The sequence below is a fragment of the Carassius auratus genome, chromosome 34 (genome assembly GCF_003368295.1).
Source record: "Carassius auratus strain Wakin chromosome 34, ASM336829v1, whole genome shotgun sequence".
Classification (NCBI taxonomy): Eukaryota; Metazoa; Chordata; class Actinopteri; order Cypriniformes; family Cyprinidae; genus Carassius; species Carassius auratus.
The window spans coordinates 4,597,385-4,610,609 of NC_039276.1; the positions used below are offsets into that span (position 1 = coordinate 4,597,385).

The 13,225-nt window shown below is 37.5% G+C and overlaps 1 protein-coding gene across 2 annotated transcripts in view; it reads right to left on the minus strand.

Moving 5' to 3' along the window:
• Positions 1–11,302, minus strand: part of LOC113052983 (E3 ubiquitin-protein ligase SH3RF3) — a 54,647-nt gene extending 43,345 nt beyond the window's left edge. For both annotated transcript variants that reach the window (XM_026217547.1, XM_026217548.1), the window contains exon 1: positions 10,453–11,302. In XM_026217547.1, coding sequence (XP_026073332.1) covers positions 10,453–10,806 — 354 coding nt within the window. In that variant the 5' untranslated portion in view covers positions 10,807–11,302. The remainder of the gene's footprint in view (positions 1–10,452) is intronic.
• Between the last annotated feature and the right edge of the window lie 1,923 nt (positions 11,303–13,225).

Here is a 13,225-nt window from a genome sequence, read left to right on the forward strand (position 1 = left end):
TATAATTATGTATTTTGTAAATATAATTAATGAGCAGAAGAGTCACTTTCCCTAAACTGTGTGAATCTGCGCTTCTATAAACTGAAAGAGTGTTTCTATTCCTGGCTTGAACGCTGTAAACACATCCATACATCACCTGAGCGAGAGCAGGATCAGTGTTTGAGACCCAGCACAGATCCTTCAGCATTAGCATCACGCTTAGCAGACGCTTTCCCCCAAACACTGATGCTATGAAAGAGTGATGAGGATCTGCCTCAGCTTCACAGCTAGACTTCTGACGACATCCTGAAGACAACACTGATTTAATGCTGATTCAGTGTGCTCATTTGTTGTGATTAATTATGAAAAAATAACAAGCTAAATTGATGGATTCATGTCTTTAACGCAGCGTCCGGTCCGGTCCGTCATCTTACACTGATCATCATGACTGTGTGATGAAGTCTGTCAGGATTCAACATTTGAGCACAAACTGATTCTGCTATACAACAGTTCAATAAACCAGAAGATCATATTGTGTTACATTCTGGACAGTGTTGCCTTTTTTGATCAACTTCACAAATGAAAATAGTTCAATCAAAGCCACAGCAGAACTGCTGAGTGGAGATTTGTTACTGAATGAATCCATGGTTTTAAGTGAATCGAGTGAGTCAATGATTCAGTGAATCGTTTATAAAGACAGTAACTTGTTTTGTTTCAGAAAGAATCAGCCGTTTGAATGAATCGAGTGAGTCGATGATTCAGTGAATCGTTTATAAAGACAGTAACTTGTTTTGTTTCAGAAAGAATCAGCCGTTTGAATGAATCGAGTGAGTCGATGATTCAGTGACTTGCTTGGTTTAATACTGAGCCCTGCGCGTGGCGTTTATTACTAGCTATTATTTATGTGATGCTACATATTTTATATTTAAAGCTAATTTTTTGTTATAATTATTTAAGTATTTACTCATGTAACCCAATGATGGCTCTATTATTTATTTATTTATTTGTTTATTAATTAATCACAGCCTAAATTGATGTGTGATTAATTGGAAATTAATTACATTAATTAATCAGTAATCATTTAATTAATTAGATTTTAAAAACTAATTAATCAGCGAGTGAGAAATTTCTCCAACACTTTTGTCTTCAGTAACACAGATTCATCTCAGAGGATCTTTCCATAAACACACACTGAAGAAACTCTCTCTCTCTCTCTCTCTCACACACACACACACACACACACTCACACACACAGACACACACTGTTTCTCTCCTCAACAGATCAAGCAGTGCGTGGGAAATCAGATCTCCATCCTCCACAGGAAATGATTCTCATTCACTCACTCACAGAAGATTCAAACCACCGCTGCTTCAGAGACACTACTGCTACTAGAATCATCACTACAGTAACTATACTGCTGATTTATTACACCGCCATCAGGAATAAAAACTAAACAGAGAGACATTTAAGAACTTAAAACAGAACAGATCAGATCTCCTGTGAGGCGTTCTTTCCACATCAACCTGTTCTCTGCACGTTTCTAACCGTCATCATTTCACACACACACACATACACACACACACACACACACACACACACACAGCTCTCATGTAACACTGCGAGCGGTTTCTCTGGCTGACCTCACCGTGCTTCGACATCCTCCTGATTAAAACCTGCAGCTCAACACATTAGTGTCCTACGGTCTCCTCATCTTTCCCACGGACCGACCGCATTCCTGCTCTCTTCTGAGAGGAAACATCTCAACACTTCCAAGAGCGGAGCGCTCCGAGAGAGAGAGAGATGAAAACAATCACACACACACACACACCTTCACCTTCAGCAGATCACAGCTTGACGGTAATATAGATACATTTTGTGATATTTGTGACATTTAAATATCATGTGACACTGAAGACAGTCTTTGTTTTGCTCCTGTCTGCTCTCTGTGGTGATTCATTATTCTGCTGTCCGTTTTGTATCTGGTTAGAAACTCTCTGCTCGTTTCCATAATCACAATAGTGTTTGTGTGTCAGGATTGACCTCTGACCCCCGCGGCTGAAGCCCCGCCTCCTCCTGACCTCACACCTCTGCTCCTCTCAATCAATGCTGATCAATCAGGAAATATGTAGTTCACAATCTTATTACTGATTAGTCGGGGGAGTACGGTGCAAATTATTACTATCAAAAACAAATTACATTTATCAGTAAACCCTAGTTTTTATTTATACTTTGCATACACTTTATACCTGAAGGTTTGCATAGAAACCATGAACAGTGTTTTTCTTAAAGGAACAGTTCACCTAAAATGATACTTTGCTGAATGGGTGCCATCACAATGAGAGTCTGAACAGCTGATAAAAACATCACAGTAATCCACAGCACTCCAGTCCATCAGTTTATCAGCTGTTTGGACTCTCATTCTGACGGCACCCATTCACTGCAGAGCATCCATTGATGACACACTGATGCAGTGCTACATTTCTACAAACCTGATGAAGAAACAAACTCATCCTGATCTCAGATGACCTTAGGGTGAGCACATTTTCATCAAATATATATACTATTTGGTGCACTATTCCTTAAGATGCACTTAATCAGTCGTGATGATGGCTGCAGAAACACGCTGATATGAAGCACAGACAGTAGAACAGCGTTCAGCAACGTCACTGACACTAGTTACAGTGAAATGTACACGATGCTCAGAATAAAGCGTGTTTCAGTCACACAGTTAGATTAAAACAGTCGTTGGTATTTCTCCAGCGCGAGTCAAACTAAACACTAATGAGGCGTCATCCTCGGGGAGAGTCCCAGCACTTCCTGTCATGTTGGCATGGTTACTCTCCATGAAGACAGGAAGAGGAACGAGCAGCGAGCCGATCAGCAGACCTGCACCAACATTCATTTCATTTATCAGTCTGAATGAATCGTTTATTTCCCTCAACGTGACTCTAATCGCTTCTTCATGAGTCTGTGGCTGAACTGGCTGAAGCACATAATCCTGCTCTTCTGTAGTTCATGAATGAACCGATTCTGCTTTTGCATTAAATCATGGAGAAGTGTCATGTTGATGACGTCTATAAGTCTATAAGCAAGAGTTTCTGCATTATTTTCTTCATCCTAAACAAGATGAAATACAAACAAACAATACGGCATAAATCTAGACAAGCTCATGTGTTTTACAGCACTGCTGCACTCATTAAGAATTATTTTTTTATATTTATTAATTATTATTATTATTATTTATTTTATGTTTAGCATGCATTGTTAATTTAATATCTTTTATATTATTATTTTCATTATTATTTAATATATTGCATATATAGTATTATTTAATATTTATTATTTAAATATTATTATTATTATTATTATGATTTGATGAAGTTGTTTATTTATTAATATTATTTATTTATTTACTCATTATTTCTTTTATTTTTAATAAAACTTTTAATAATAATACTATATTAATAACAAATATAAATTAAATAATAATACATATACATACATACATATATACATACATATATATATATATATATATATATATATATATATATATATATATACATATATATATATATATATACATATATATACATATATATACATATATATATATATATATATATATATATATATATATATATAATTACAGTACACAATAATGAATAAATAAATGCTACATATTAAAATAAAAAACAACAATAATAGTAATTATAATAATATACTAATATTGTTTTACAGCACCGCTGCAGACTGTTATATAAAGAAGCCAAACGTTTAAGTAGACTGATGTGAATCCTGCACAAACCCGTGTGTCACTGGACACAAAGAGGCGTTTGATGTGTCCTTTTACTGCAATGAATCAGAGCAGACTCTCAGGAATACTGAGGACGAGCGTCGTGTGTCCAAACACCAAACACACAGCTGTAAAGAGCTGATAGAGCGGCTCTCACACACACACACACACACACACATTCTGCTGCTCAAACACTGAGTGTTAATGACTGCAGCAGAACATCTCACACACACACACACACGCACAGCTGAAACACATGCACTGGACACCGCTTCAAATCATCAAAGCAGACACATGCATATTCCAGATTTTATTCATCTGTGCATGTTATTCCAGATTAATTTCAGTCACTTATTCAGCTGCATGTTATTCATCATGGGCTAATTTCGAGATCAAAGACCACAACACGAGCGAGAGCTGCATCAGCACTGGAAAGATTAGTCTGTATCACTACTTTTGTAAGATGTGCGTTAATTTTTTCGTGGTCCAGGCTAACAGAACACAAGTTGGATGTTTAAGCACCATCATTATTGAGACTAAACTGCACATTGAAATCAGTCTCAAAAGCGTTTCAGAGGCATTTACACCTTTTCACCATTAGATAGTATCAGAGAAAACCAAGTGTAAACAGGCCTTAAAATAACATTCAGTTTACAAAAAAACACTCACGTGATTAAAAACACTCCTGATCAATGCTATAAACACAGAGAGATGTGCTCAGTGTCATATGACAATCACGGAAACAACAGCAAACAAACAAACAAACGACAACCCATCAAACAAACAATAAACAACAACCATGAAAACAACATCAAACAAACAATAAACAACAACCATGAAAACAACATCAAACAAACAATAAACAACAACAACAACCATGACAACAACATCAAAACAATAAACAACAACAACCATGACAACAAACAAACAATAAACAACAACAACCATGATAACAGCAATCAAACAAACAATAAAAAATAACAACCATGACAAAACAAACAAACAAACAATAAACAACAACAACCATGACAACAACATCAAACAAACAATAAAAAATAACAAACAACAACCATGACAACTACATCAAATTAACAACAACACCAACAACTATGACAACAAACAAAAAATAAACAACCAAAAAAACTACAGCAACCATGACAACAACATCAAACAAACAATAAACAACAACAACCGTGACAACAACATCAAACAAACAATAAACAATAACAAACAACAAAAACCATGACAACTAAATCAAAATTAACAACAACTACATGAACAACAACAGCCCCAACAACCATGACAACATCAAACAAAATACACAACCAAAAAACAACAACAAAAACATCAACAACCATGACAACAAACAAACAAAAATAAACAACAACCAGAAAAACAACAACTTAAGCAACAACAACAACCATGACAACAACAAACAAAAAATAAACATTAAAAAAACAACAACAACGGCAACAACAACCATGACAATGTATATATATATGCACACGCTTCATCTGTGTATGTGTGAGTGTTCTGGAGTACAGTAATTAGTGAAGCTGTTAGTCTGTGGTCTGCGTTTAAGAGCCGCTCTTGTGTTTCCTGCATGAGCTAATGAGTGTTGTGTTACTGTCTCTCAGCACAGAAACAGAGCAAACCATCTGAGCGGCTTCCTTCAGGACCGGCTCTATTTACTCTGAGACCACGACAGAGACGCTAGTGTCTGGAGGAACGGGGAGACGTTCAGCGTCTGAGATGTGTGTGAGTGAGAAATGTGTTCAGTGCAATTACACAGAGACAGACGAGGAATGCTGGAGGAGTGAGAGTACTGCGCTGAGATCAGTGAAGTCAGAGTCATCTTCACATCACACTTCACCAGCGATGAGAGACAACATCAAACTCTAATGAAGGTTTAGAGCTGAAGAGCTCATGTCTGATCTCACTCCTCAAGCTAATCATACACATCTCCTCCTCATGCTTAAAACATAGAATAATGATGACAATAAAATAACAGCCAATAACTTGAATAGTTTATAGTGAACAACACGTATATACACAGTATATTTAATAGAAAGTAATGTTCATATTTCAGCAGTCAGTTGCCTCAGCTGTGCTTTACTCGATCAATGCAGTCACAAAAGTGTTAACTAGTGCTAAATAATTCAGTCTGACATTTCACAGCGCTCTGAAGAAGAAAACTCAAAATTAATAGACTCCAGAGGTTTAAATGATCACCTCAGTTCATATAACATATAACGTAAACATATAATGCATTTCAGTAGATGTGAATTATTATAGATATCATAGCACTGTATGGTCAGTGTATGGTCATTGAATGTCTTAAATGTGACATCACATGACATTATTAATCACAAACATTACTGAACACTGGTTGATCGCTGATTGATTTCAGTTTAGATGTTGTTTTGTGTTTATTTGCTGCTGTAACGTAGTAAAGAGGATGAGCTGATCGCTAATTCAGAGAGATTTGTTCCGATAAAGACCACTACATCGGTCGTAATAAAATACTGAATGTTCCACAGTACATCACATTACATCCAAATCACATTCTGAACACTCAGTAGACATGTATGCTGTCTAGGGGTCGACCGATATGTGTTTTTCAGGGCTTATGCCGATACCGATTATTACAGATCAAGTAGACCGATATTTTGAAATTACATTTGCGTCTGGGGTAAAAATGAAGATTAATGATCAAATTAAGAAAAACAAGGACTCCGACAAAAACTTTTTCTAAATGCTTTTGAATTATTTTATCAGCTAATCGGTTTGAAAATGACCGATACGATAACCATAAAATGCTTAATATCGGCTCCGATAATCGGTCGACCCCTAATGCTGTCCAGTTCATGCAAACATCTAAATGAATTAAATAAACAATACTAAGTCATAAAAGAATGAAGGTCTGTGTTCAGTTCAATAAACGGCGACTGAAAACTCTAGGGAGTGTCAGAGCCCAGATTTCAATGGAAGTCTATGGGATTTGATAGAGTCACAGCAAGATGAAGGTTTTTACTGTCGGCTTGAGTTGCATTTTAAAATACCGGTCTCTAGTTGTGATTTTTAAAAGCTCTAATGCATGTTTACAACAACAGTTTTTACAACATTTCAGGATCTGCTGCTATGTGCAATAATAACCTTCAACCGATATTTGCTTTAAACTGCAATGAAATTCTGGTACCATGTTAATTAAAGTCTTTATACTGAAAGAAAAAAAAAGGTTATTTGAAGTTGTAAATAAATCAAAGTTAATTACAGTACATTTTACAGGAAAATGCTATTTCAGTCAATCTACTGTACAATAAAATCCTACATCACTGTGCTACAAACATCAGGGAAGATTCCTAAAATTAAAACCAATTTCTGAAACCATTAACACAAATTGCAGCTAAATAAATATAAATATTTTTAAAATAACTCGAGCACATAAAATTACAAAACATAAAAAAAAACATGTTTTTATTACAAAAACTTTAATTTAAAATTTTGAAATAAAACCTAAGAAGTATATATATATATATATATATATATATATATATATATATATATATATATATATATATTCATTTTAAAATTATAACTAAATGATGCACTAGAGTTACTAAAACTAGACCTGAAATAAACATTTATTAAAGCTAAATATAAAACAGATAAAACCACAGACAAATACAAAAAAACAGCTATATTAGAAATAAATTTTAAAAGAATTTTTTTTCAAGTTTAAAGATTTTCTTAATCGTTTATATGCTATTCTTTTTCAACCTATAAAATGCATTATAAAAGTATTTTAATGCATTAATTGTCTTGTAATGCATTGTATGATCTCATGAATAATAATAAAAAGCACAGATATAATACATTATAATATTTATCTATTCATTGTTACACCTTTAATGCATTAAAAAACCAGACAAAACAAAAGACATCAGATGCAACAAGGAATCTGCAAAGATTATAATCTGGTAGCAGTTATTTATGAAAAGATGCATTACAATGTTTGATCATATTGAATACCTTTATAATCCATTGCATGTAAAGATTTCAAGTAAAGGTTTACTGAAAATCTCTGCATTTTTGAGAGCAGGTCTAACGCAGGAAGTGGACGTCAGTGACCCCGTCATAACAAAAGCTGAAGCCGCTGTCACTGACGCATTAATCACAGGAGAACGAGACACCTCTGCTGTCAAACAGAGACAGACACACGCCTGAGCGACCTGGATAGAGCTTCAAACCCAGAAAACAACATGCAACCTGCTGCAGATGCTGATATTCATTCATTCTGATGCTTGTGATGTAAACCAGTGAGATGTTTCTAACAGTAGAGCAGATACTGATATAAACTGATCTAAATATCACTCTATATCTCCAGTAATGAGATGAGATGTAACACAGTGACTGAGAGCTGAAGAAATCAAGGCTCCTCAGAAGATGTGAGATGTTCTGGAGGCTTGTGAAGATCATTCCTCCGCTGAGGAACAGTGAAAGTAAAGCTTCTGGAAACAAACGCTCCTCAAAAGATCCTGAGGATCAGATTTGAGACTCTAAAACATGATTGATGGAGAATCCAGTAAAGCTGAGCTGTTTCAGTCCAGGAAGAGTTCATCTGGAGATATTACTGACCTTATTCTGACCTTTACTTGATCACAATCAGGAAAGATCAGACACGAGGAGATATTAGTGACTCTAAACTCTCAATGAGACGACAGATGGTGTGGAGGAGATCGACTGAAACAGGTTTTGATCGTGTTGATGCTAGAAATGTGCAGAAGCTGTATAAGGTTAATTTTTCATGGAAATGTCACGAGAAATTCTTACATCTTGCATCTAATAGTGGCGTTTGTGTCCACTTTATTTCCAAGCATGACTTCTGAAAGGCTTTCATATCCTATCAGACTTCAGCGTCTGTCTCCACAGCTTTTATTCTCTCACTGCAAACTAGCGGACGATCAATACAGCTTTATAATGGCCAGTCGATCCCGGTGACCATTTGCTGCAACAGAACATGTGTGACCACAGACACACTTTGCACACCTCGTTATATCTGCTGCATCACACTTGTGGAATCTGAAGCTGCCATTCATCACAATCTCTACATCCATCGCTCCATGCATGTGTGTTAACAGCATAGAGATCATTTAGCAACGCTTTCAGCCACCAATAAGTGCTTGTGCTCTCAGCTCGGTGGAACATATGTCTAAATTAATTCAGCTAATTTTCCCCTCCATCAGCAGATTGTATCTGTTCTGTAAGTATGAATGTGAAGCGTGGGCTCTGCTCTATCAGATATAAACCCGGTGGTGTCTCCTGCAGCGTCAGCGCTCTGTCCTGACCTGTGATCGCACATCACTTCACACTTCAGTGAGTCCATGCTCCTGTGGGACCGAGGGGCGTCTGCGTGTTTGACCGCTCCAAACACAACAATAGAGAGGCACAACAATAGCAGAGCGACTCAAAGAAACTAGCCATCGCTCATGCCACGAGAAAACATCCTGCTACTATAGCAACAGTCAACCGCAGTCAGATAATAACAGCACTGCAACTCCATACAACACACACCGAGAGTCTGAACATCGTAAAATATTAAATCACGACATATTGCATCTGACTTCATCAGGAGATGATTTTAACACTACTGAAGGAGAACATATGCACACTTCATTATACAGTTCCTTCACTGTTCACTACAATACATCCATTAAAGGAACAGCTCACCCAAAAATGACAAAATGCTTAATGGGTGCCGTCAGAATGGGAGTCCAAACAGCTGATAAAAACATCACAATCTGTTTAACATCTGGAGATGACAAAAGATGAAACACATCCAGAATTAAGATGATTTTGACTCAAACACATAGAGTCTATAATCCAGAATAACACTTCCTCCAGTGAAAAGTGCATCTGCTGTTGTCTCTCACAGATTAGTTTAGATCTGTTTAAACGCTGCTTGATCTGTGCAGATTTCTCTCCTGATTCAGACCAGAACACTTTTTCACTGGAGGAAGTGTTATTATGGATTATAGACTCTTATGTGTTTGAGTTAAAATCATCTTAATGCTGGATGTGTTTCAGGTTTTGTCTTCTCCAGATGTTCACTGATGGACTGGAGTGCTGTGGATTATTGGGATGTTTTTATCAGACTCTCATTCTGACGGCACCCATTCACTGCAGAGCATCCATTGATGAGACACTGATGCAATGCTGCATTTCTACAAACCTGATGAAGAAACACTCAATCTTAATTCTGAGGACGTGCACATTTCAGCACATTTGCATTTTTGGTTGAGCTATTCTTTTGCAAACTCTTAGCGTTGAAGCAAAGCCTGTAGGTCTCAGATCTCCTTTACACTGGTACTGCACGTCCTCAGACCAAAAACACCTGCAAACCTTGAAGATGCATGTAGAGAATACAACAGCAAGGCACCTGAGCATCTCTGTCTGATCTCAGATGTGAGAAACAAACTGCAGTGACGTCACCGAGCGCTGTCAGCCCCAGAGTGCAGCTCGGAAAACTCCAGACTCTTTCTCACAATCTGTGCTCGAGACGCTTTAACATCATTATTCTGCAACGCTGCATGACACTCAGACCTGACGCTTCTGGAAGCGATGACAAACGCGATCTGAGACTGTGTTCGAGCGAAAGCAGAAGAAGCGCACAAACCTTGACCGGAGAGCTCCGCGTGGCGACGGGCAGATCCCGCAGCGCTGTCCCCGGAGATGAAGCCGCCTCCCCGGCCGCGCAGCCCGCCAGCACCGCTCTCCCTCCTCCGCTCCTCGGGCGCTGTTTAATCCCGTCCAGGAGCCGCACCAGCAGGATGTTCGCAGGCAGCTCGTCCACCGCGCAGTCCACCAGGATGCGGCACTCCGGGCAGCGCAGCTCGTGTCTGGAGCTCACGATGTTCTCCAGGCAGCGGCGGCAGAAGGTGTGCTGACAGGGCAACACTTTAGCGCTGGTGTCCAGCCGCTCCAGACACACTGAACACTCCAGCAGATCCAGCAGAGACGACTCGTCCATGTTCTCCTCTGGTACGCAACGCAGGCGTCGACGCGCAGGCGACGCGAGTCAACTTGGCCCGCATGTGTTCATACTAGTGTACGGAGAAGCGCTCGAGACACACCGACGGCGCGCTGCTCTCTCTCTCTCTCTCTCTCTCTCTCTCTCTCTCTCTCTCTCTCTGCGCGCTCACACACACACACACACACACAGGCCCAGCTGTGAGGAACAGTGCGGTCACGCGCGCGCCATCGAGCGCGAGCCTCTTGTAGCGCGCGTTACTGGAGCAGGTTGATTTGATCAGATCTCGATGTTGTTCTTCAGAGACAATGTTTCCCCAAACCAGTTACTTCACTAACCAATTACAGTGATTTTGCAACTACATAGCAACACCCTAACAACGCGGTATAATTGCAATTGCATTTCTACAAAAATAAATAAATAATCTAGATAGTTTTTATTTTGTATTTATTGTACAGGTAAATGACCATTTTCACGTTACTTAGAAATTCTAAACATCATCATCAACATCTTGTTTTTATTTATTTATTCATTTTTTTTTAATTAGAATATACAAGATTAAATTCAGTTTTTCAATTATATACGTACAGTCAGTCTAATATAATTTAAGTAGAAATTACATGCACAACACTTTTTTGAGAAACTCTGCCTCATTTTTTGCTTGAAGATGGGTTTACAACTATTTTTATTTAAATAACAAGTAGAGTGTACAATAGTGCAGTGTTTTGATATTGATCTGCAATCAACCAATCAACCAATTAATCAATTAATCAATTAATCAATCAATCGATCGCTGTTTGTTCCTTCGCGTTCCCGTGGCGCCATCTGGTGGTTAGAGTTAATATCTCACGCATTCATATAAATGAGGTTTAATTAGTGGTTTAATCTGTTTATAATCCTGATGTTTCACATGCTCTGAGTAATTACATATCATCAGATCATCGTGTAATGAATAAACAGTCAATTCAGAAAATCGATCATGTCGTGTGTGTGAGTTTAATACAGGCATCTAGCGACATCTGTTGAGTCTTTACAGAAATGACACAAACTCTTGGTATGCACGAGTGCACGAAAAACCACTGTTTTGCATCTCCTGCAGTGTCTTATGTCGTGCTAAAACCGCTAAGTGCTAGTTATCATCTAAAGAAGCTGCTTGAGAATGCTCTCTTTGTGTGTGAACGGAGCTGAACGCAAACAGACGGTCTGAGCTGGAGCTGGACGTGTCCCTTCCTGCCCGATTCACACAGAGCCATCTGCTGCCAGCCAATCACACACGAGCAGATGAAGCTCCTCTCATTCTGACCACCCAAGAAGAGCTGAGCTGCTGCTGAAGGCATCAAAGAGTGCACACCCTCCACCTGAGCCTCAGCAAACATCTGTGTCTTCTGTTCAGCTGGACTCTTTCACTGCAACACGCCTGTTTGTCTACGTCCTGCTTCCTCTTGTTATATACAGTCATAACGTTGCAGTTTTGTAGCATTACCTTCATTATTTAAAATGAAAGTGGGTCTGTTAAATACGGAAGCCTGTTTCTGCTAAAAAAACGAAATAATGGTTGTGAACGTTTCTCTAACAATTGAGACTTATTTTTAATTCTGAGAAAAATGAACTCTGAGAGGGGACAAGTCATAGTTCTGGGTGTTTCCCTTGTAATTCTGAGTTTCTTTCTCACAATTAAATGTTTTTCTCACAATTAAAATTTTTCAAAGTTCTTGCAGCTCTTTATTTTCACCACAGAATAAATTAAAAAAATGCTAATTGCAACTTTTTATCTCAGAGTTACAAGTTTGTATCTTACAATAATATTTTTTCTCGAAATTGAAATATCTCACAACTAACTTTTTTCTTCAGAATTCTACATTTGCATCAGGGAATTCTATTTTTTTTTTTTTTTTTTTTTTTGCAATTTAAATATCTCATAATTCTAATGTTCTCCTCAGAATTTAAGTTTGCATCTCACAATTCTATTTTTTGTTCATCACAGAATAAAAAATAAAAAAGGTAACTGCAACTGTTATATCTCACAATTCTATTTTTTCCCGACATTGAAATATCTCACAACTAACTTTTTCCCTAAGAATTCTACGTTTGCATGTAACAATTATATTTTTTTCACCATATTATAAAAATAAAAAAGGTAACTGCAAATTTTTATCTCACAATTCAAACTTTTTTTCTCAGAATTCTTAGTTTGCATCATGCAATTCTATTTTTTGCAGTTTAATTATCTCACAATTCTAACACAGAATTTGTTTGCATCTTGCAATTCTATTTTTTTTCATCAGAATAAAAAATAAAAAAGGTAACTGCAAATTTTTAAGAACTTTTCTTCTCTGAACTGCACGTTTATATCTCATAATTCTAACTTTTTTCCTCAGAATTCTAAGTTTGCATCTCCCAATTCTATTATTTTCCACCA